Source organism: Dermochelys coriacea, chromosome 23 (assembly GCF_009764565.3).
Source record: "Dermochelys coriacea isolate rDerCor1 chromosome 23, rDerCor1.pri.v4, whole genome shotgun sequence".
Lineage (NCBI taxonomy): Eukaryota > Metazoa > Chordata > Testudines > Dermochelyidae > Dermochelys > Dermochelys coriacea.
This window is the reverse complement of record NC_050090.1, coordinates 16059128-16082225: the sequence shown is the minus strand read 5'-3', so window position 1 is coordinate 16082225 and position 23098 is coordinate 16059128. Positions and strand designations below refer to the sequence as shown.

Below are 23098 nucleotides of genomic sequence, written 5' to 3'. Positions count from 1 at the left end.
CTTTCCTCCTGGAGCCAGGGAGAGAACCCAGGAGTCCTGGCTCCCAGCCCCTGCTGTAACCACGAATTCCCCCTCCTCTCCCATTCTTGACTGCTGCCCTCGGCTGGGGGCAGTGTGGGCAGGGCGGGGGCCGGGTTGCGAGGGACATGCGGGGAAGGGTGCGTAGCACTCTCCTGCCTTGTGCTACAGACCTTGGGGGGCAGTATGCTGTGGGGCACGAGGGTTTATTGGATGCCATTGTGACTGAAGGAACAGAGCCGAGTGTCAGATCTCCTCTGCAAGGGGAGAGCGGAGGCGTGTCCCGGTCATAGGAGAGGAGAGCACTGGGTGTGTCGCGGCAGCAGGGGTGTCCATGGGGGGATTGGGTGTGTCCTGGCAGGGTGGGCGTAGTGTTTGGGGCAGGGATTAGCTGTGTCCTGGAAGGGGGTGGGGACTGGGTGTGTCCCAGCAGGGTGCGTGTAGTGATTGGGGGTGTCCCGGTGTGGAAGGGGGCTGGGATTAGGCATGTCCCGTGGGGTAGGGAACTGGGGTATGTCCCAGCAGGGTGGGGGTAGTGACTGGGGCAGGGGATGGGGATTGGGTGTGTCCTGGGGGTGCAGGGATTGGGGCAGGGGATTGGGTGTGTCCCGATAGGGGTGGGGCGGGGGCAGTCCATGGGGTTTTTGAAGTTGGTGCCGTGGGGCTGGGCCTAGCGGCTGCTGGTGTTGAACTGCAGGTGGTACTGGGCGCTGGGCGGATTGGTGTACACCTCCCTCTGCAGGTACTGCTGCCTGCAAGACAAAGGCGGGGCTTAGCCGCCAGCCTAACTCACCTGACCCCGCCCCTTCTGAACCCTGTACCTCCCAGCCCCGCCTCCGTATAGCCCCAGCCCTGCCCCTTCAACATCTGCCCCTGCCCAATCTCTCCTCCTCCTGCTTCCGCATCTCCCCAGCCACACCCCTCAAATAGCCCCACCTCTTCCTGCACCCACACCTGCCCTGCTCCTCATGGGGGTGGGGGCACTCACTGGGCCCTCTGCTCTTGCGCCAGCTGCTGGTTGTAGGCATCCAGGCCTTTCCTCAGCTGCAGCCGGGACAAGCGCTCCTTCTCCTCGAGTGCCATGGCCGCGCGGGCTGCCAGCTGCTGCTGCGTCTCCCACTCAGCCTCCCGCTGCCGCTCCGCCTCCCGCAGCCTCTGCGGTGGGGCAAAGAGAGAGGCAGGTGAAGGGGGGGAACAGTGCCCCATTTCGCGCTGGGCAGCGCTCCCCACATTCCCCACTGTTGGAATCCCTCCCTTCCCTTCCTCTGGAGACCTGATTCTCCTGGCGTTGCTCCTCCTGGGCCTTCCGCACAGCCTCCACTTGCTTAGGGCTCATGCCTTTCCAGCGATTGGTGATGACGCGGTGAGGCCCCAGCAGGCTCTCGGCCACGGCTGGATCCTCTGTCAGCAGCTGTCCCGTCAGGTGGTTGTGGATCTCGGCTTGGTTGTCTTCCTGTTCCCGCTGACACGCCAGCTGGTGCTGCTCCGCTGTGTCCACTGCCTGGGGGGAGAGAGGAGACCTGGCACTGAGCCCCAGACGTGGGGACCCCCTCAGCCCCAGAGTGGTCTTGCCCTGACATCCCACCAGGGCAAGGGAGCAGGTGAGACCTGGTATCCCACAATCCCCTGGGGCCAAGGAGCCAGCCCTATTGTCCAACCCATGCCAAGTTCTGCCAGCTCCACAGCCCCCGTCCCTCCGGTCCCCGTCTGATGGCTGGGGGTTACCTGGGCCCGGTTGTAGTTGGCCATGGCAAGATCCTTGGCGCGGCGGCACTCCTCCTCCAGCTGGGCCAGCTGCTGTGCCCGCAGATCCAGCTCCACCCGCTTTTTATCCTCCAGCGTGTCTGTCAGGACAGGGTACAGAGCCCCTGAGGGGCTTTACTTTTGGAACCAGGAGTCCTTCCTCCCTCCTGATCTAATGCACTAGACCCCACTCCCCTCCCAGAGAACCCAGGAGTCCTGGCTCCCCGCTCCCCCCACTCTAACCAGCACTAGACCCCACTGTCCTTCCACAGAACCCAGGAGTCCTGACTCCCAGCTTTCTCCGCACTAACCATGAGACCACACTCCTCTCCCAGACCGTTGAAGGGAAGGAACTCAAGAGTCCTGCCTCCCAGCCCCCCTCCTCCTGTTCTACATCACTAGACTCCACTTTTCTCCCACCGAACCCAGGAGTACTGGGTCCCAGCCGCTGCACTCCCCCTGCTCTAACCACTAGATCTATGCTCATGCTCTCACCTGCGTACTTGGCGTTGGCTAGGGCCCACTGCCGCTTGGCGCGCTGGTCCTCTAGGCTGCGGCACTGCTGCTCCTGCTGCAGCCGACGGCGGGTGGGCAGTGCCAGGTCCTCGCCGGCGAAGCGCTGCAGGCTGGCAGGACCGCAGCGTGGGTCATAGTCGCTGACCCGGGCTGGCTGGTCCTGGCGCAGCCCCTCGGGGTTGTACAGGTCCCACTCCCGTCGGGTGGGGGGTGGCTGCTCCTGCTCCCGGAACTCCTGCACGGCCTGGTGGAGGCACCGCACCCGCTGACGTTCCTCCTCCTCCAGCATCTGCGCCAACCGGTCGCACAGCACCTGCTCGGCGTCTGTGGGGAAAGAGGGTCAGATCCCCTCTTCCCCCACCAGCCAGTGCTCCTGCCCAGCTCCCCTTTCTGGAGAGACCAAGGCTGGAGTAGCAAGGAGCTCCTCACAGCAGCCAGTGCTCCTGTCTCACGCCTCATAGCATCCCCTGCTGGAGAGGCCAGGCCTGGAGTAGTGGGCATCTCCCCCCATCTTGAGCCCGTTCTCCTGCCCCAATCCCCATGGCACCCCCTGCTGGAGAAACCAGGGCTGGAATAGCTGGGATCTCCCCGCCACAGCCAGCCCTCATCTTGGTCAGAGACAGAGGACCCCCACTGTCCTGCCATCTCACTGGCCTGCTCCTCCCCATGCTTTGCTTTCTTATACTGGGGTTCAGGGACACCTCCCCCAGAGATCAAAGGGGTGGGCGAGGCAGGACTGTCCTGAGCTCTCACCATAGGTCTCATCCCGGCGTTTCTCCGTTTCCACTCTCAGCTTCCATTCCTCCACTTGATTCCTCAGGGCTTCCACGTCCACCTTGGGGAGAAGGGTAGGGGAGAGCTACCAAGGAGGCAAAAATCCTCCGAGAGTTGTGGAAAGAATCCAGGAGTCCTGACTCCCCCGCTGGCCCCTTGAATCACTAGACCCTGCTCCCCTCCCAGAGCCAAGGAGAAAACCCTGGAGTCCTGGCTCCCAGTCCCCGCTCTAACCACCAGACCCAACTCCCCTCACAGTGCCGGGGACAGAACCCAGGCCTGCAATCTAAACCAGGGGTTCTCAAACTGGGGGTCGGGACCCCTCAAGGGGTTGTGAAGTGATTACATGGGGGGGTCGTGAGTTGTCAACCTCCACCCCAAACCTCGCTTTGCTGCCAATTTTTATAATGGTGTTAAATATATAAAAAAAGTGTTTTTAATGTATGGGGGAGGATCGCACTCAGAGGCTTGCTGTGTGAAAGGGATCCCCGGTACAAGAGTGTGAGAACCATTGATCTAAAAACCATTCACTCCTGTCTGGTGTCCGCTAGGTGGCCTCTGAGTGAAATTCGGTGCTGTGTCTCAGCTTGTTCCACAGCAGATGGTGCCCAACTTTGTCAGGGCTCCCTGATACCCGGATGGGTGAGGCCAAGCACTGAGCAGGTGATGGGTGCCAAATGCCCCTTGGAGGGGGTAGCACCCGGGAGCTGTGTAGGTGAGAGCCCTCCCTGCGGGTCAGCCATTGCTCCTGCTCTGGGCTCCGGTCAGGGGGGAGGGCTCAGATCCAGCCCCTCTCCCAGCATTGCATTCCCTGGAGGATGCAGCGGGTCCCCGCAGGGCTCACCCCCATGGTGCGGTGGCGTGAGTTTAAGATGCGGCTCAGCCGCTGCTTCTCTCGCTCCCTCCGCGCCTTGAGGGCAGCCGCCTCCTTGGTCTCCAGCAGTATGTCCACTTTGTGCATCTTGGCGCCTACGTGGGAGGAAAGAAAATTAGAACCCAGGAGTCCTGGTTCCCAGCTCCCGCCCAGCAACCAACCCCCATTTCCCTCCCAGAGCCAGGGAGAGAACCCAGGAGTCCGGGCTCCCAGTGGAGGGGAGTAGGGCATTCGTTCCTGTGGAGCTGTGAAAGATCTGGGGGGGAACCTTTCCGCTGTGGCAGGACTAGGGTTAAATCTGGGGTCCCCGAAGCTGAGGGTTGGACATGGGGAATCTGCCTTCTGACCTTTACCCTCTGCCCCCACCTCTGACTTTGACCCATCCTATCTGCAAGTTACCCTCTGACCCCCACACCTACCCTGTTAACCTTTGACCCCTCTCCCATTAATATCTGACACCCACGACGTACCCTTTAACCCAACCCCCCCGCCCTGCCCTCTTACCCCCAGGCCCTTCCCCCAGCCCTCTGGCCCCCCCTCACACCACCCTTTAGCCTCTGAACACCCTTGCCCTGACCCCCTCTCCCAGCCCTTTAACCTCTGACCCCTCACTTTACCCTTTGACCTCTGACCCCTCTCCCATTTATATCTGACCCACTTGCTGTGACCTTCCGCCCCCTTACACTGAGCTTTGAGCCCTGACCTCTTACCCCTGTGGGTCTCCCTGACCTTTGACCCCTCTCCCCTTAATATCTGACCCCCTCTCTGTACCGTTTAACCCTCTGAGCCCCTTGCACTGACCTTCGACTCCTGACCCCTGACCCCGACCCCCTCTCCCTGCCTTTAACCTCTGACCCCCCTCTCAGCCCTTTGACCTCTGACCCCCTCACACTGCCCTTTGTCCTCCCTCTCTCGACCCTTTGACCTCTGACCCCGTCTCCCTGCCCTTTGACCTCGCTCCCTGGCCCCTCGCCCTCTGACTGCCGGGCTCCCACTCACCTAAGCCCCCAGCCCTCCCGCCCTCTCTCTCTCTCTCTCTCTCTCTCTCTGTTTAGAGCCTGGTCTCCCTGGTAACGGGACAGCCCACTCCCTTTTCCCGTTCCCACTCGGTGCCATCCGACCGCCCCTTTATGCAAATGACGGCGTCGGGCCTATCAGCGGGGAGGGAGGCAGAGGGCGGTCACGATATGCAAATCAGGCTCTGAGGCGCGGCCCTATCAGCGCGGAGAAAGAGCAGGGAGCGGGTCCCTATATGCAAATTACCCAAGGAGGCGTGACGCTGCTATGCAAATCGCGTTCCGAACCGCGGCCCCTTTCATAGGCCTGCTGACGGGAAGGAGCCGCGCGGTCTCGCCGGAACTGTGGCGTTTCTCGCGAGATTTGCTCTGTTGCCGTTCCGGGTGGGAGGGGGGGGTGACTGTGGCCGAGCCGCGATTCCCGCCCGACGGCTCGCGTGTCCGCCGCGGGCCGCCGTAGCCCTCCCTCCCCAGGGCCCCCTGCAGCCCCCCAGCCATGGGGTTCCTGAAGCTGATCGAGATCGAGAACTTCAAGTCGTACAAGGGGCGGCAAATCATCGGGCCCTTCCGGAGGTTCACGGCCATCATCGGGCCCAACGGCTCCGGTAAGCGGGGTGGTACCATCCGCGGCTCCCCCCGCCCCACGGGGTCTTTCGCATGGCCCACGGGACCTCCCCTCTTTGCGAAAGGTGGTACAGCCCGCAGAACCCCCTCTCCAGGGGAGCCCCCTCCCCACTGGCGGGGTGGTATGGCCCACGGGAGCCTCCTCCTCACGGGAGTTGGTACCCGCGGAATCCCCCCCTCCACGGGGGGGTGTGGTACGGCCCACGGAAGCCCCCTCTCTTTATGAGAGGTGGCACGGCCCGCGGGACCCACCGTGGGGTGGGGGATGGTTCAGGCCGTGGGACTGTTCCCGCCCCCCGCATGTGAGGGGTAGAGGTGGGATGGTGCAGACCGCGGACCCCATGTCCCTATGGCGGAGGAGCGGATAGTACAGTCCGGGGGCAGCCGCCCCCCCATGGGGGCAGTGCAATCCATGGGACTCCCCAGTGAGGAATGGTACAGTCCCTGGAAAGCACCCCCCACTGAAGGGGCAGAAAGACCCCCATATGGGGGAAGGGGGGATGGTGCGGGCCGTTGACCAACACCCCCATTGGGAGGGGTAGCTTGTTCCAGAGGACAAACCCTCCCTGAAAGGCATGTGGTACAGTCCAGGTTCCCCCCCCCAGCCCCAGGGCGCTGAGCCCCCCAGCCCCAGGGCGCTGAGCCCCCCAGCCCCAGGGCGCTGAGCCCCCCCCCCCTTCTCCCAGGCAAGTCAAACCTCATGGACGCCATCAGCTTCGTGCTGGGCGAGAAAACGAGCAACCTGCGGGTGAAGACGCTGCGGGACCTGATCCACGGGGCGCCCGTGGGCAAGCCAGCTGCAAACCGGGCCTTCGTCAGCATGGTGTACTCCGAGGACGGGGCCGAGGACCGCACCTTCGCGCGTGTTATCGTGGGTGAGACCCGGGGGGGGCACTGGGGGGCGGGGGCTGGGCTGCGGGGGGCTCGCCCCTTGCGCTGCCAGCACTGACCCCGCCATTCCTTGCAGGGGGCTCGTCGGAATACAAGATCAATAACAAAGTGGTGCAGCTGAGTGAGTACAGCGAGGAGCTGGAGAAGCTGGGGATCCTCATCAAAGCCAGGAACTTTCTAGTCTTCCAGGTGAGGGGCAGGGGGGGTGCAAGGCTTGTGGGGCCATGCAGGCTGGAGGGCGGGGGGGGAAGGATAGAGACCGGGCTGGCTGGCTCTGTGAGCCTGACCCAGCCCTGGCCCGCTCTCCGCAGGGGGCGGTGGAGTCGATTGCCATGAAGAACCCCAAGGAGCGCACGGCGCTGTTCGAGGAGATCAGCCGCTCAGGAGAGCTGGCCCAGGAGTACGACAAGCGCAAGAAGGAGATGGTGAAGGCCGAGGAGGACACGCAGTTCAACTATCACCGCAAGAAGAACATCGCAGCTGAGCGCAAGGAGGCCAAGCAGGAGAAGGAGGAGGTGGGGTGGAATCTCTGGGCGTGTGGGAGGCAGGAATCTCTGGGCGGTTAGTGGGGGTAGGGGCAGTGGGACAGCAATCTAGGGACTGGGGTGGTGTCTCTAAGGGTCGTGTGGTGTTTTCAAGGATGGCTGGGCTTTAGCAGGTGGGGCATCTGGGAAGTATTGGATGGGTCTTGGGGTGCAGGGGGGTTCTAGTGGATGGGCACTTGAGGGCTCGGTGGGACTTGGGGGTCAGGTGGGAGCAGGGTGGGGAGTGGGGGTTGTGTGGGGGTTCTAATGGGTGGGGGATCTGTGTGGGATTTGGAGGGCAGGGGGGAGTAGGGGGCTGGATACAGTCTCTGGAGCCTGTGGGGAGCCCTAGTGTATGAGGGGGCAGGCGGATGAGGCAGGGCACACAAGAAGAAGGTGGAGTGGGGGCTGGGGTTGGGAGGTAGGGAGGGGAATCTAGAAGGGCAGGGGCAGTAGGAGGACGGGGAGGTGAGATCTTTAGGTGAGGGTTGGAGCTGGAGGGGGGTTCCCTCAGCGGGACGGAGAAGGAGGGATGCCTTGGGAGGAAGGGTGGAGACAGGATTTCAGGAGGCAGTAAAGGGTGTGGCAGGATCCTTAATGCGTGGGGCAGGATATCAGGGTGGGGGTAGAGGGTGGAGTGGGATCCCTTGACTGGCCTGTCGGAGGAGTCTGCAGGGAGTAGGGTGGTATCTGCAGGGGTGGTTGGGGGGCAGAAGGAGGAGGAAGTATGACGAGGTTTCCAAGGGGCAAGGGGAGAAGAGGGGGGAGGTGGTGGGATGGGAATCTTCCCCCAACCTGGTGTTTACTGCATGCACGACTTGGGCAGGCGGACCGGTACCAGCGCCTGAAGGACGAGGTGGTGCGGGCCCAGGTCCAGCTGCAGCTCTTCAAGCTGTACCACAACGAGGCCGAGATCGAGAAGCTCAACAAGGAGCTGGGCTCCAAGAACAAGGAGATCGACAAGGACAAGAAACGCATGGACAAGGTGGAGGATGAGCTCAAGGACAAGAAGAAGGAGCTGGGCAAGATGATGAGGGAGCAGCAGCAGATCGAGAAGGAGATCAAGTGAGGGCAGCATGCGGTAAAACTTGGGTGCTAGAACAGGAGGGGACCACACTCCAGAGTGGGGCTGGGAGACACTGGAGCAAGAGGGTGCTGTTATGACCTAGAATGGGAGAATGAAGACAATCTGGACCAGTGCACTGCAGAATAGGATTAAAGTTTCTAGATCAGGTCACTGCGCACTCTAGAACAGGAGAAGGGCTCTAGCTCTTGTGAGATTTAGAATGGCCCTTCCCCTTCTAGGCCTAGAGGAAGGACTGCACATTAGGATGGGATGGAGGACACTGCAGCTGGGTCTTGTTCTAGAGCATGAGTGGGTATGTGCAGCACTCTAGAACCTGGGGTTGCACTAGAAAGGGGTTTCAGAGTAGCAACCGTGTTAGTCTGTGTTCGCAAAAAGAAAAGGAGTACTTGTGGCACCTTAGAGACTTAACAAATTTATTTGAGTATAAGCTTTTGTGAGCTACAGCTCACTTCATCGGGGGGCAGCTGTGCTGTAAAATTATGGGTTGCACTAGAACAGGTGGAGACTTTGCTCTAGAATGGGAGCTAGATGGCAGAACATGAGTAGGTGTGGGCTATACTCTAGAACCACTGTGGCGCACTAGAACAGGAGCGGGGATAGGGCTGCACTGTAGAACTGGAGGCAAGATTCTAGAAAGGGAGTGGGGGGCAGGACTGATGCATGTGCTGTGGGCTAGAAAGGGAAGGGTATGGTCTAGTAAGGAGCCCAATCTAGAATGAGGGGATACTGATATAGTTTTGGGCATCTTGGGTGCAGTTTAAAAGGAACTGGGTCTAGAGCTGAGGGCGACTGTATAGTCTTTAAGAGGGATGGTTTGGAAGGGTGGTCTGGAACTGAGTTAGGTCTTGAACCAAAGTGCGGGGCAGCAGTATGGTTTGAGTAAGGTTGGCTGAAGCCAGCAGGATCGCATTACATTCTAGAATGGAGTTAGGTTTAGAACGTGTCCTGGGCTAGAAGGAGGTGATTAAATTTAGTAGTGGTGATTCTGATCTCAGTAGCATGGTCTAGAACGTTGCATTGTCTAGAACAAGGGGTGGTTGGTCGAGGAGATTAGGTCAGTCTAGCTCAACATTAGTATGGTTTAGAATGGGTGTGGTATATGGAGGTTTCTCTGGAATGGGACTGGTGGTGGAACAGTGTGGAATGGGGCTTGTTCTAGAATGACAGCGGTCATGGTCCCCTTTAGAATCATGGCTGGTCTAGAACAGGATCTGATGGTGCAGGAATGTGGGTGAACTATAAATTGGGTGACTTGAAACAGTCTGGTCATATGCTCTAGAACAAAGTAATGTACAATGTGGCAGATAACACTGTCTAGAGTGGGTGGTCTACATCATTTTGGATGCGCACTCTAGAATTAGGCTGATGACATTGTCTGCATTGCATGGCCTGGAATGCCACTCTGGTAACCTAGAAAACGGGGTGTAGAATAGGCCAGGTGATGCTGTCTAGGTTGGGTGGCTTAGAACGGGATGGATATAGACTCCAGAAACATTGATCTAGAGCATCTCAGGTGATCTAGAGCATACTTGTCTGGGTAGGATGGTTTACAGTAGTACGAATATACTCTCTAAAACAGCGGTTCTCAAGCTATTTACCATTGTGGGCCGCATATGCAGCTCTCTCTGTGTTATGTGGGCTGCATTCACACACTATATATACTATCTGTATGCCCCTGAGGATTTCACATGGGCCATGCAGCTGTGTGCTGATTGGGCTGGAAGCAAGCCACAGGTTGTGAACCACTGCTCCAGAATGAGGTGATCTAGAATGGAGCAGGTCACACTGTCTAAGTTGGGTGGCCTAGAATTGTATGAACATGAACTCTGGAAACGAAGTGATTCAGAATGAGGCATGGTCATAGTGGCTAGGCTGGGTGGCCTATAACACTACAGGTGTATGGTCTAGAACACAGTGATACAGGTCTGGCAGATGACAATGTCTAGGTTGGGTGGCCTAGAACATTATGTTTGTATGGTGTAGACACAGGGTGGTTCAGAACAAAGAATATGACGCTGTCTAGGTTGTATGTCCTAGAACATCACGTATGAACTAGAAATTTGGTGATTTCACTGACTAGGTTGGGCATCCTAGAACATTACGTATGATCTAGAAACGTGATTTAGCACAGTCAAGCTGATACTGTCTAGGTTGGGTTGTCTAGAACGGCATAGAAATGTACCTTAGAAGCGCTGTAATCTAGAATGGAGCAGGTGGGCTGTCCAAGTTGGATGTCCTAGGATCCTACAAGCACAGCCTAGAGTAGAATGGGGATCTGGAACCCATGGTGCCCCCCCACTTCCCCAGGGAGAAGGACTCTGAGTTGAACCAGAAGCGGCCTCAGTACATCAAGGCCAAGGAGAACACCTCTCACAAGATCAAGAAGCTGGAGGCAGCCAAGAAGTCCCTGCAGAATGCCCAGAAGCAGTACAAGAAGCGCAAAGGCGACATGGACGAGCTGGAGAAGGAGATGCTGTCGGTGGAGAAGGCTCGGCAGGAGTTTGAGGAGCGTATGGAGGAGGAGAGCCAGAGCCAGGGGCGAGACCTCACCCTCGAAGAGAACCAGGTACAGGGTGGGGCGCTGGGCTGCAGGGAACAGGGTGGGGGACTGGGCTGCCAGAGATTGTCTAGGGATGATGCCCTGAACAATTGTATGTATTAAGATCCTTTTTTCTGAGGCATTGGTGTGTGAACCCCGGCATCTGGGTCAATTCTGACCTTGGGGATCCTATTCTGCCCCCTCCCCAGAATGAGCCTCCTGCAGTTTCAGTGACAGACAGGATTTTCTTTCATTTCCTGTCCTAAATTGGTGTGTGGCATTGCAGCTCCCCAGTTCTCCCACCCCAGAGGTGGCTGCATCTTAGCACCAAGCGAGCCCTCCCCGTGCAGTGTTGTTCTGCCGCTGAGGTTTGATGCTGTTGCTGTCTTGTTCTCTTTCTCCTTGCAGGTGAAGAAATATCACCGGCTGAAGGAAGAGGCCAGTAAAAGAGCCGCCACGCTGGCCCAGGAGCTGGAGAAATTTAACCGGGACCAGAAGGCAGATCAGGACCGGCTGGACTTGGAGGAGAGGAAGAAAGTGGAGACTGAGGTGAGACAGGACCTAGGATCCTTCCCCAATTTTCTCTCCCCACACTGCCGGGATTCCCAGGCATGCTCCCTACGCCACCTGCCCCTGTCGCCAATTTCTGCTCCTCCCTCTCGGTGCCGCCGTCACGAGCCCAGAGGCTAACGAGCTCCTTCCTGATGTCTAAGCCCTGGGCTCAAAAGCAGGCCCTGCTACTCACCCTTCCCCCGTCTCCGGCGCAGCCGTCCATCTGTCCGTCCGCCTCACGCTGCGTCTCCTTCCCAGGCCAAGATCAAGCAGAAGCTGCGGGAGATAGAGGAGAATCAGAAGCGGATTGAGAAGCTGGAGGAGTACATCGCTACCAGCAAGTATGCCCTGCCCTGCCTTGCTGGCACTAGGGGGCACTGTGCTCCAGGGGCTCAGCAGGGGGTGCTCTCCCCTGGCAATCGGGGCCAGGGAGCAGGGGGTTCGGCAGGGGGGTGTTCCCCGGCAGTGGGTACTGGGGGGGCAGTGTGCTGCAGGGAGGGTTTAGCGGGGGGTGCTGTCCCCATGCAGTGGGTACCGGGGGACTCGGCAGGGGGCACTGTCCCATGGCAGTGGGTACTGGGGGCGCTTGCGTGGAGCAGGGTGGGTGGCTCGGCAGGGGGCGCGGTCCCCGGGCAATGAGTAATGGGAGGAGTGGGGGGGCTTGGCAGGAGGTACTCTCCCCGGGGCAATGGGTACTGGGGGTGGCAGGGGGCGCTGTCCCCGTGCAGTGGGTACTGGGGGGGAGATGGGGACACTCTTCCCAGGCAGTGGGTACTGGGGGGAGCAGGGGGCCGGGCAGAGGGTGCTGTCCCCGTGCAGTGGGTACTCGGGAGAGCGGGGGGCTCTCTCCCCGGGCAGGGAGGCGCAGTCCTCTGAGCAGTCGCTGGCGCCCCCTGCAGGCAGTCACTGGAGGAGCAGAAGAAGCTGGAGGGGGAGCTGACAGAGGAGGTGGAGCTGGCCAAGCGGCGCATTGATGAAATCAACAAGGAGCTGAACCAGGTGATGGAGCAGCTGGGCGATGCCCGCATCGACCGCCAGGAGAACAGCCGCCAGCAGCGCAAGGCTGAGATCATGGAGAGCATCAAGCGCCTCTATCCTGGCTCCGTGGTGCGTGGCTGGGGGGAGGCGATCTATGGGGTGCTAGCTCCCCTGGCACATGGGGGGTGGGGCCAGGTGCCTGGGGGAAAGGGGTGGCGGGGGGGGGGGTCTCTGGCTCTGTAATTTTGGGGGGAGAGGGGCAGCTGGGAGGGGACTGTTGGCTTGCTGGGGTCTCCCATTGGTTGGGGAGCTCATGGGGGTGTTTGGGGTCTCTGGAACAGGAGGGATTGCAGCAGTGTCTGGGAATGGGGGGTGTCTCTGGCATGGGAGGGAGTTTGGGGGGAGTCTTGGGAATAGGAGGGATTTGGGGGTGTCTGAAACAGGAGAGGTGGGGGGCTCTTTGGGGTGGGTGTGATTTTAGGGGGTTGGGAAGGGCCTGAGATTTGGGGGGGTCTCTGGCACAGGAGGGATTTTGGGGGTTTCTGGGAAGGAACTGGGAGATTGGAGGGGTCTGGAACAGGAGGGGTGGGGGATCTCCAGGACGGGAGAGATTTTGGGGGTCGCTGGAAAGGGATTGTGAGATTTGGGGGTCTCGAACAGGAGGGATGAGGGGGTCTCTGAAATGGGATGGATTTGGTGGGTGGGTCTCTGGGAAGGGGCTCTTGGATGGGGGGGTCTCTGGACCAGCAGGGAGTGGAGGTCCCTGCCCCGCTCACCCCCTGTCCCCCCTTCATCCCCCCACACAGTACGGGCGGCTCATTGACCTCTGCCAGCCCACGCAGAAGAAATACCAGATTGCCGTTACCAAGGTGCTGGGCAAGAACATGGACGCCATCATTGTGGACTCGGAGAAGACTGGCAGGGACTGCATCCAGTACATCAAGGAGCAGCGAGGCGAGCCGGAGACCTTTCTCCCCCTGGACTACCTGGAGGTGAGCCCCCCTTCCCCTCCCCACCTGCAGCTCCCCCACCGCCTGCCCTCTCGGCCCCCATCAGCGATAGGCACACGCTGACCCCCGAGTACCTGGCCCCTGGTCCCTCTGTGATATGCTCCCTGTGAAGCAGCCTCCTGACTCCCTTTCAGATCCACGCCCAGCCTGTGCCAGCTCCCCCCCCCAGAACCCTCCAGCGCTTGGGGCTCCCTTTCACGAGACAGCTCACGGCCTGGCTCTTCGCAGCCCGGGACGTACCCACCCGAGCCTTTGTCTTTCCTTCATCAATAGGCTGCGGTTTGTCTTGGTCGGCGTCGATTTCGTCCTGGATAGTTCTGGGCCGACACCTGCTCTGTGTGCGCGGCCGCCGTCCCAAAAGTCCAACGGCGTGTTAGGACAGGGATGGGGAATAAGACCGAAAATATCACCATGCCGCTGTGTAAATCCATGGTGCCTTGAATGCTGTGGGCAGATCTGGGCACCCCGTCTCTCGAAAGATATATTAGAATTGGGCAAAGTACAGAGAAAGGCAATGGAAACAATTGGGGGTCTGCAACCTTCCTCATATGAGGAGCGATTACAGAGACCGGGACTGGTCATCTTAAGAAAGCGACGACTGAGGGGGGATATGACAGGGCTCTAAACTCGTGACTGGTGTGGACAACGTGTCATTCACCCCTTCACGCAACACAAGGACCAGAGATCACCTGCTGAAATTAACAGGCAGCAGGTTTAAATCAAACGAGCGAACATATTCCTTCACCCAACACACAGTGAACCTGGGGAACTCACTGCTGGGGGGTGATTAATTTCCAGTGCTGATGGGTGACCCCGGGAGTATTAGCTGGCCATGTGTTTCCCAGGGGCTCTGCCAGTTGGTAGCACGGGGTCCCTGGCTGGCGCTCCCCCCTCCCTGCACCCCCCCCACGTGCTTGTCTCCTCCGCTCCTCCCTGGCTCTGTGATCACCCCCCCCCCCACTGCACTGGGAGTCTCCTGCGATCTCTTCCCCCCCCCCCCCGCAGGTGAAGCCCACGGATGAGAAGCTGCGGGAGCTGAAGGGGGCCAAGCTGGTGATCGACGTGATCCGCTATGAGCCACCCCACATCAAAAAGGCCCTGCAGTACGCCTGCGGGAATGCCCTGGTGTGCGACAACGTGGAGGACGCCCGGCGCATCGCCTTCGGGGGCCACCAGAGGCACAAGGTGAGCCAGGAACCCAGGTGTCCTGCCTTCCAACCCACTAGACACCCCCGCCTCCCGAGTTCCGGGAGAGAACCAAGGCATCCTGGCTCCCAGCCCTGCCCCCAAACCACTAGACCCCTTCTATTTGCTTCCCAGGGCTGCGGGGAGAATCCAGGAGTCTGGAATCCCAGCCCCTTATTCTAATCACTAGACCCCATTCCCCTCACAGAGCCAGGGACGGAACCCAGGAGTCTGGGTTCCCAGCCCCCCACCCTGGTGCATTGCGGGGACCGGAGCCGCATGGCAGAATCTTAGAAATTGGCCTGGAGGGGATCTCAATAGGGTGTCCCATCTGCCACCCCGGCGCCGAGATGGGCCCGAGTCAGCCTAGGGCACCCCAGCAGGGGTTTGCCCAACCCCCTCCCATGACAGGGCTTCCACACCCCCCCTTGGGAGCCGATTCTGGCACTTGGCTCCCCATCAAACGGGGAAGCTTTTCCTGCTTGCCAGCCTCAGTCTCCCCTGCTGCTGCTGAAGCCCGTGGCTTCTCATCCTGCCATCAGCAGGTGCGGGGAACAGCTGATCCCAGCCACTTTCCTGCAGCCCTTCGCGGCTCTGAAGCCTGTTATCAGCCCCCGGGACCCCAACGCTCTCCAGACTAGCACGCCCCGTGTCACAGCCTCTTCCCCCTAGGTCAGGTTTGCGAAACCTCGGATCATCTTTGTCACCCTTCTCCAGACCATCTCCAATTTCGCCCCATCTTCCTCCAAGTGCGGCGCCCCAAGCCGGACCCAGGACACTGAACCCAGAAATCCTGATTCCCACCTCCACCCGTCAGACTCTAACCCACTAGACCCCCACTTCCTTCCCAGAGCTGGAGAGAGAACCCAAGCATCCTGGCTCCCTGCCATCTTGCTGAATTCAGACCCCGGCTCTAATCCCACCCTCCAAAAGGCTGGCGACCCTCCCGGCTCGGCCGCAGATTTCATAAACCCGCTCTCCGCACCATCACTCGAATCATCCGTGACAATGTTGAATCGCACCGGCCCCGGGCCCAAGCCCCTCGGGAGCTGGATGCGCCCTCCCGATTTGACAGCGACCCATAGTCTTTGAAGACCTTTTTTTTTTCCCGCCCACCTGATGGTCATTTCATCTAGCCTCCGTGTCCCTAGTTCGCTGCAGTCTCTTTCCAGGCCGTCTGGACGATATCCCTGAACCTTGCCCCAGCTGCGGCGCATCGGGGAGCGGGAGGCCGTGCCCGGTGCATCGCAGGAGCCGTGCCCTGACCTGCCGTGCTCTCACCCCTGCAGACAGTTGCTCTGGACGGCACCCTGTTCCAGAAGTCGGGGGTGATCTCCGGAGGCGCCAGCGACCTGAAGGCCAAGGCCCGGCGCTGGGATGAGAAGGCCGTGGATAAGCTGAAGGAGAAAAAGGAGAGGCTGACAGAGGAGTTAAAGGTGAGGGAGGCCGGGGGTCGGATCCAGTAGGGGTGCTCTCTCCTGGCAGGCAGTGCTGGGAGCTAGGCAGCTCTGCCTTGTGCGGTGGTATGTGCGGCTGTTCCCTAGCTGCCCTGCCCCAGAGGTGGCTGCATTTCAGTGCCGGTTGGGCCGTCCCTGTGCAGCGTTATGTGCGGCTGTTCCCTAGTTGTTCCTCCCCAGAGGTGGCTGCACCTCAGCAGCAGGTGAGCCATCAGACTGTTGTTAAAATCCTCTCTTGTGACTTTTAGGAGCAAATGAAGGCCAAGCGCAAAGAGGCCGAGCTGCGGCAGGTACAATCCCAAGCCCACGGGCTGCAGATGCGGCTGAAATACTCCCAGAGCGACTTGGAACAGACCAAGACTCGTCACCTCGCCCTGAACCTCCAGGTACAGTGGTAAAGCAACTGCCCCTGGGCTGCTGCTGTCAACTTGGCCGTTCTTCAGAGGGGGGCTGGCTAAATGGATTGAGGAGTCTCTGACCCCAGACACCTGTTTCTGGGAGGTGGCATCGGCGGGGTCGCCAGGACAGATGTTCCCTAGCTGGGGGTTGGGGCTGTAAAAAGTCCTGGGGGATTATGCAGGGCCTGCTGGGGTGTGGGGAGACAAGATTGGGGCTGCAGGGGCCATGTTGCAGTCGGGTGGGGATAGGGTTGGGGGGCCTGCTAGGGTAAGGGGAGCTGGAAATGGCTAAGGGGGGGAGGTAGGCCACTCCCCCAGCTGGGTATTCTGCCCCCCCCTCACAAGCCCCCTCCCCCCCCGCGTGCAGGAGAAGTCAAAGCTGGAGAGTGAACTGGCCAACTTTGGGCCCCGCATTAACGACATCAAGCGAATCATCCAGAGCCGGGAGCGGGAGATGAAGGACCTCAAGGAGAAGATGAACCAGGTAAGCCTGAGGCATGCTGGGGCTGGGGGGGGGGTCATAGTCTGTGCCACATGCTGGAAGCGGTGCATCGTGGGGGACGTAGTCTGCATAAAGAAAAGGAGGATTTGTGGCAGTTTAGAGACTAACAAATTTATTTGAGCATAAGTTTCATCCGATGAAGATGCATCCGATGAAGTGAGCTGTAGCTCACGAAAGCTTATGCTCAAATAAATTTGTTAGTCTCTAAGGTGCCACAAATACTCCTGTTCTTTTTTGCGAATACAGACTAACACGGCTGCTACTCTGAAAGCAGTCTGCATAGTGTCCTGGAAGCAGTGCATTGTGGGTGACATAGTCCCTGCATTGTGGCATTGCTTTGGTCTGTCCTCTGCTGCAATGCATTGTGGGGGTTACATTCTGCCAGGTGGCCTGGTGTGGTGGTGATAGGGGGGCATGCATTTGAGGCTATGCTGTTGCAATGCCTTGTAAGGGGTGTAGTGTGTGTGGCGTTGCTCTGCAGCAATGCATTGTGGGGGATGTAGTCAAAATAGCATTGATCCCTTGCTCTCTTCTGCTGCAGTGCATTGTGAGTGGTGTCATCCACATGGCATTGCCCGGCTGCACTCCCATGCTGCATCCTGGGGGATGTAGTCTGTGGCTATGCTCCCAGCTCCACCTCTCTGCTGCTGCTGGTCTCTTCCTGCTCAAAGGGAGAGGAGATCAGTTTGCTGTGCAGGGTGTTGGACGCTCCTGGGTGGTGCCAGGTTGGTAGCTCCGGACCCGGAATTGGGGCTGTCCGATGGGGCCAGAGAAGGGGCACCCCTCATCCAGGGTCTAACAGCAACACCCCCGCCGGCAGGTGGAGGATGAGGTGTTCGAGGAGTTCTGCCGTGAGATCGGGGTGAGGAACATCCGGGAGTTCGAGGAAGAGAAAGTGAAGCGGCAGAACGAGATTGCCAAGAAAAGGTACCGGCCTGGATGGGAGCCGGTGGCCCCTAGAAGGGACAGGCCCCAGGCCCCATTTCCTGACCCCATGAGCCAGCTGGCCCCTACCCTGGGGCTCCATGAGTTGGCACCTCCTGGAAGGGACAGACTCCGGATCCCATTCCCCGCCCCCTGAGCCAGCCAGTCCCTGCCCTGCAGCTGGATGGGAGCCGGCGCCCCCTAGAGAGGACAGGGGGACGGGAGAACCCTGCACTCTGACTCTTACCTTCCCCCAGGCTGGAGTTTGAGAACCAGAAGACGCGGCTGGGGATCCAGTTGGATTTTGAGAAGAACCAGCTGAAGGAGGACCAGGAGAAGGTGCACATGTGGGAGCAGACCGTCAAGAAGGATGAGGCAGAGATCGAGAAGCTCAAGAAGGTACCGAGCAAGGGGGGGATCTGGGTGCTGGGGGAGGGAAGGGGGTGCTGCGTTGAAGGGTGGGGCTCCCTTTCCAACTACCCTGGAAGAGCAGTGTTGGGGGTGTGGTGTGAAGGGGGGGCCTCTTTCCTCCTCCCCCTGTCCAAGAGGAGCCATATGGGCAGTGGTGGATGGGGCTCGTTCCCCCCAGGAGCATTGTGGGCGGGGCTCACTCTCCCCTCCCCTGTGCAGGAGGAGCAACGTCACATGAAGATCATCGACGAGACCATGGCCCAGCTGCAGGACCTGAAGAACCAGCACCTGGCCAAGAAATCCGAGGTCAACGACAAGAACCACGAGATGGAGGAGATCCGCAAGAAATTGGGCGGGGCCAACAAGTGAGTGACAGCCAGGGGGTGGAATCAGGGAGCCAGTCTCCACTTGCCCCCGCCCCATGTGATATGGCGGAGTGGGTGGGACCACTGCATTGATGATTCTCCATTGGAGGCGGGGCCAGTGAGTGACCTGGGCCCATTGTGGGGTGGGGCCTGTGTATGGGAGATGCCCACTGGAGGCGGGGCTAGTGAGTGATCTAGGTTTGTTGGGGTGGGGAAGGGGGAGGGGCCAGTGTGTGGTAGCTCTCCATTGGAGGCGGGGCCACTGACTCAGGTGCAGGGGGGGTAGGGCTGGGAGAGTGGGCAGGGCCAGTGAGGCAGGATGGGGAAGGGGGAGGGCCAGTGGGTGGTAGCTCTCCATTGGCGGCGGGGCCGCCAGTGACCCCGGGCCCGCTCCCCCTCCCTGCAGGGAAATGACCCACCTGCAGAAGGAGGTGACGGCCATCGAGACGAAGCTGGAGCAGAAGCGGAGCGACCGCCACAACCTGTTGCAGGCCTGCAAGATGCAGGACATCAAACTGCCCCTCTCCAAGGGCACCATGGATGACATCAGCCAGGAGGAGGTGGGGGAAGGGAGGGGGACTGGCCATGATGCTGGGGGGGGCAGCGGGGGCACAAATGGGGCTGGAGGAGTGGGGGGGCGTGGCGCTGCGGGGAGCGGAGTGGCACTATGGGGCAGTGAAGGGGAGGGGGCAGTGCAGGGGGAGGGCTCTGTGCTTCCCATTCCCTCCTTCGCTCACCTTCCCCCCTCCCCCGTCTCCCCCCAGGGCGGGGCACACGGCGAGGAGCCAGTCAGCAGCTCCCAGCGCACCTCCAACATGTATGCCCGGGAGGCCCTGATCGAGATCGACTACAGTGACCTCTCGGAGGACCTCAAGGTGGGCAGGGCCTGCGGGACTCCCCGCCACTGGAGATCCCGGCACACAGGACCCGGGGGTGGGACTCCCGTGGGCAGCAGCCTGCGGGACTCCCCGCCACTGGAGATCCCAGTGCACAGGGCCTGGGGGTGGGACTCCCGTGGGCAGCAGCCTAAGGAATTCCCCACCACTAGGGATCCTGCCACAGCAACCTTGCCGGGATTCCCCTGCGGGACTCCCCGCCACTGGGCGGCGGGGGGAAGAGGGTTCCTCCGCCAACAAGGGTTTCCATGGAGACAATCGCTTGATTGTAAAATGGATGAGGGTTCTCAAGTCTCCTCCCTCCAGCCACCCCATTGTCGATTTGCACCTTCCTCTGAGGCCTGGGAGATGGATCTGGGGGAAGGTGAGATATGGGGCTGGATGGGCCCATGGAGGGCGGTGGGTGGGGCATGAGAGTGGCCGGCTCCACCCCTCCCTTTCTGTCCCGCCCCCAGGATGCCCAGGCAGAAGACGAGATCAAGCAGGAGATGAACCAGCTGCAGCAGAAGCTGAATGAACAGCAGAGCGTCCTCCAGCGCATCGCCGCCCCCAACATGAAGGCCATGGAGAAGCTGGAGAGCGTCCGGGACAAGTTTCAGGAGACCTCCGACGGTACCGGATGCCTGGGTTCTTGCCCCAACTCTGGGGGGGCTGGGAGCCAGGACTCCTGGGTTCTCGTCCCGGCTCTGGGAGGGCAGCGGGGGCTGGTGGTTAGAGCGGGGGGGGCTGGGAGCCAGGACTCCTGGGTTCTCGTCCCGGCTCTGGGAGGGCAGCGGGGGCTGGTGGTTAGAGCGGGGGGGGGGCTGGGAGCCAGGACTCCTGGGTTCTCGTCCCGGCTCTGGGAGGGCAGCGGGGGCTGGTGGTTAGAGCGGGGGGGGGCTGGGAGCCAGGACTCCTGGGTTCTCGTCCCGGCTCTGGGAGGGCAGCGGGGGCTGGTGGTTAGAGCGGGGGGGTGGGAGCCCGGCGCCTGGGTTCCCGCTCACCACCCCCACCCCACCCCGCAGAGTTTGAGGCAGCCCGGAAGCGCGCCAAGAAGGCCAAGCAGGCGTTTGAGCAGATCAAGAAGGAGCGATTTGACCGGTTCAACGCCTGCTTCGAGTCCGTGGCCACGAACATCGACGAGATCTACAAGGCTCTGTCAAGGAACAGCAGCGCCCAGGTGAGCTCCCTGCCCCATCTGAGACCCTCTGGGACTCCACCCAAACCCCACGCTGGGTTGGGAGTTAACCCCCATTGAGATGCATGTGCATGCACCTCTGCGAGCAATGGGGCTTAGGCTCTCAGCAGACTCAGGCTCTGTTGCCTTTTTGAGCTTTTCTCCCCAGTCACTGAGGGCTAGAGACTTTAGTATGATTTTAATCTGAAAGTGGGGATGCTGAGGTTGGAGGCTCCCCCTCATTCGGGCCACACCCTTTACTGCCCTTCCCATCCCCCTCTGCAGGCGTTCCTGGGCCCGGAGAACCCCGAAGAGCCGTACCTGGATGGAATTAATTATAACTGCGTGGCCCCTGGCAAGCGGTTCCGGCCCATGGACAACCTGTCCGGAGGGGAGAAAACTGTAGCAGCCTTAGCCCTTCTGTTTGCTATCCACAGGTAGGGACGCTAGGGCCCAGTGGGTTAGAGTGGCAGGGGTGGGAGCCAGGACTCCTGGGCTCTCTCTCTGGTTCTGGGAAGGGGAATAGTGGTTAGAGCAGGGAAGGTGGGAGCCAGACTCCTGGGTTCTCTCTCCTACTCTGGGAAGGGAAGTGGGGTCCAGTGGTTGAGAGCAGGGGGCTGTGGGGCAGGGTCATTGGCAAACTCCCCATCACCCCCTCGTCTCCGCTCCCTCCACAGCTACAAACCCGCCCCATTCTTCGTGCTGGATGAAATCGACGCCGCGCTGGACAACACCAATATCGGGAAGGTGTGTGGGGCTGGCAGGGGGGCAACAGTGAGGGGCCTCCGTGGGCCATGTGATGGGTGGGAAGCTGGGGGGTGGGCAGGTAGAGGAAAGAGAAGTGGTTTGGGGGAGGCGGTCATGAAGGGGGTGCCCTATTGACCCACCCCCATAGCTTAGAGGGTTTGGAGGGAAGGTCTGGAGCTGGGAATGGGGTCTGAGGGGGTGGGCTGGGGGCTTTAGGGGACCGCCACTGACCCCCCCCCGATGCTCCCCACAGGTGGCTAACTACATCAAAGAGCAGTCCACCTGCAACTTCCAGGCTATCGTCATCTCGCTGAAGGAGGAATTCTACACCAAGGCAGAGAGCCTGATCGGGGTCTACCCCGAGGTACGGGGGGGATGCCGCACACTTCTCTGCTGGGGGCTGGGGCCCTGGCTGTCGGGGTGCCTGTATCCAGGGGCACAGGGCATCGGGGAGAGGGCAGAGGTGTCGGGGGTGGGCAGGGCAGTGGGGGGGCGTCACGGACCACAGGCCCTGCCTGAAGGGGGGGGCACAGATTCAGTAGGGAGGCGTGGGGGGGGGAGTGACCCACCTTTTGATCCATCTTTGATTCTCCCCCCCCCTTTTCCTCCCTCTCTCCACAGCAAGGGGACTGCGTGATCAGCAAAGTGCTGACCTTTGACCTCACCAAGTACCCCGATGCCAACCCGAACCCCAATGAGCAATAAGCCGGCCGGACGCTGCCATGGGGGGGGATGTGATGGGTTAAACCCCCCTCCTCATTTATTTTTAACCATTTCACTGCCTCTGCCAGTGCAGTCCAGGGGGGCCTATTAACCCCTCGTCTCTAAGGTGGGGGCCACCTGTCTCCCACAAAACTGGGGGTAGCGGTTTTATCCCGGGGGGGGCCCTCAATTCCCCCCACCCCTCCGATGCAATTTTTAGAATCATGCTATTTAACTTGCTTTTAAAAACCAGCCCCCAGGGAATCAGGCTTGGAAGTTTTAGCACCGGGAGGGCTGGAATTAGGGGAGAAGTCAGGTGGCGGGGAGGGGGCGGGGCAGGGCAGAGTGCGGGGGGGGGAATCACTGGGCTGTTGTTTTTCGAGTCCTCTGTGTGTGTGTGTGTGTGTGTGTGTGTGTGTGTGTGTGGAGTGTCTTTCTGCACAAAATAAACCAGATTTTCCCCTTTCCTGGACGGCTAGTAGGTCAATCTTTGTGGTGGGGGGGTTGTGTGTGCATTCGCCCCCTGCTGGAGGGGATCAGACCTGCTGGTGTGTGTGTGTGTGTGTGTGTATCCCCCTGCTGCTCCCTGCCAGGGGGGCACGTGCCCTGGAATGGGGCCCTGGGTACGAGCCAGGGGACTGTGATGGGAGGTGGGCAAAATGGGGGTGCTGATCTGATGTGGAAGGGTCTGTTAGGGAGATGTGGGGGAGGCTGGGCCTCTGGGTCTGATTTCTTCCCCCCCCCCCCCTTGGTTGAGACCAGAGCCATCAGCCCTCAGGGCACGGAGGTGGTGGGCCAGGCATGGCACAGGGTACCAGAAAGTGCCAACCCTGGCCTAGATCTGTGCGGTGGCAGGAAATCAGGTGAGACCGGCCAGGTGGTGCCAGCTCCCTGCTCGTCTGACCTTCCCCTACCAGTGTCCCGGAGCGGCTGAGAGCCCCCTGTCCTCTGTCCTGGTGCCAGGGCAGCCTGGGGGGGACACGGAGCAAATAACCTGCCTGACCCCTCCAGGCAACCGCCTGGTGCCCTGAAACATGAGAGTGGGTTGGAGTCAATTATCGTCATGCTGAACTGCGAGGGGTAGGAGCATGTGGGGCAAGCGGGGTGTCCCCAAAGATGCATTCCCCCAGACAGAAGGCCCAGACGTGCTCAGCAAGCCATCCTTGGGTGGCGGTATGTGGGTCTCTTCCCCAGCTACCCTGCCCCAGA

General features: G+C 60.4%; 3 protein-coding genes across 8 annotated transcripts in view; 2 read left to right on the top strand and 1 right to left on the bottom strand.

Moving 5' to 3' along the window:
• The window catches only part of GPKOW (G-patch domain and KOW motifs), a 29028-nt gene extending 9736 nt beyond the window's left edge, over positions 1 to 19292 (top strand). The window contains exons 13-14 of the mRNA XM_043501549.1: positions 16312 to 16318; positions 19272 to 19292. The gene's annotated coding sequence lies outside the window, so the exon portion shown is untranslated. The remainder of the gene's footprint in view (positions 1 to 16311; positions 16319 to 19271) is intronic.
• RIBC1 (RIB43A domain with coiled-coils 1) lies at positions 26 to 5277 on the bottom strand. 3 transcript variants are annotated; one of them, XM_043501574.1, is made up of 8 exons: positions 5189 to 5277; positions 3896 to 4020; positions 3031 to 3112; positions 2257 to 2601; positions 1744 to 1862; positions 1292 to 1519; positions 1007 to 1173; positions 26 to 770 (listed from the first exon to the last, which is right to left on the bottom strand). In XM_043501574.1, the coding sequence occupies exons 2-8, from the start codon at positions 4010 to 4012 to the stop codon at positions 689 to 691; spliced, it is 1140 nt and encodes a 379-aa protein (XP_043357509.1). In that variant the 5' UTR covers positions 4013 to 4020; positions 5189 to 5277; the 3' UTR covers positions 26 to 688. The 3 variants fall into 3 exon arrangements, with proteins under 3 accessions (XP_043357509.1, XP_043357507.1, XP_043357508.1); XM_043501572.1 differs by lacking the exon at positions 5189 to 5277 and adding an exon at positions 4194 to 4305; XM_043501573.1 differs by lacking the exons at positions 26 to 770; positions 5189 to 5277 and adding an exon at positions 4194 to 4309 and having other exon boundaries at positions 1003 to 1173.
• Positions 5207 to 22354, top strand: SMC1A (structural maintenance of chromosomes 1A). 4 transcript variants are annotated; one of them, XM_038381244.2, is made up of 25 exons: positions 5207 to 5546; positions 6252 to 6440; positions 6533 to 6645; positions 6768 to 6971; positions 7807 to 8045; positions 10375 to 10633; positions 11015 to 11155; positions 11417 to 11499; positions 12058 to 12265; positions 12943 to 13128; positions 14152 to 14331; positions 15621 to 15767; positions 16037 to 16174; positions 16554 to 16670; positions 17509 to 17615; positions 17870 to 18011; positions 18243 to 18388; positions 18795 to 18948; positions 19153 to 19263; positions 19740 to 19896; positions 20289 to 20443; positions 20726 to 20877; positions 21118 to 21187; positions 21441 to 21551; positions 21809 to 22354. In XM_038381244.2, exons 1-25 carry the CDS (start codon positions 5438 to 5440, stop codon positions 21890 to 21892), a joined length of 3702 nt encoding a protein of 1233 aa, XP_038237172.1. In that variant the 5' UTR covers positions 5207 to 5437; the 3' UTR covers positions 21893 to 22354. The 4 variants fall into 4 exon arrangements, with proteins under 4 accessions (XP_038237172.1, XP_043357442.1, XP_043357441.1 ...); XM_043501507.1 differs by having other exon boundaries at positions 5300 to 5546; positions 18795 to 19263; XM_043501506.1 differs by having other exon boundaries at positions 5300 to 5546; positions 17870 to 18388.
• Positions 22355 to 23098: the final 744 nt, after the last annotated feature.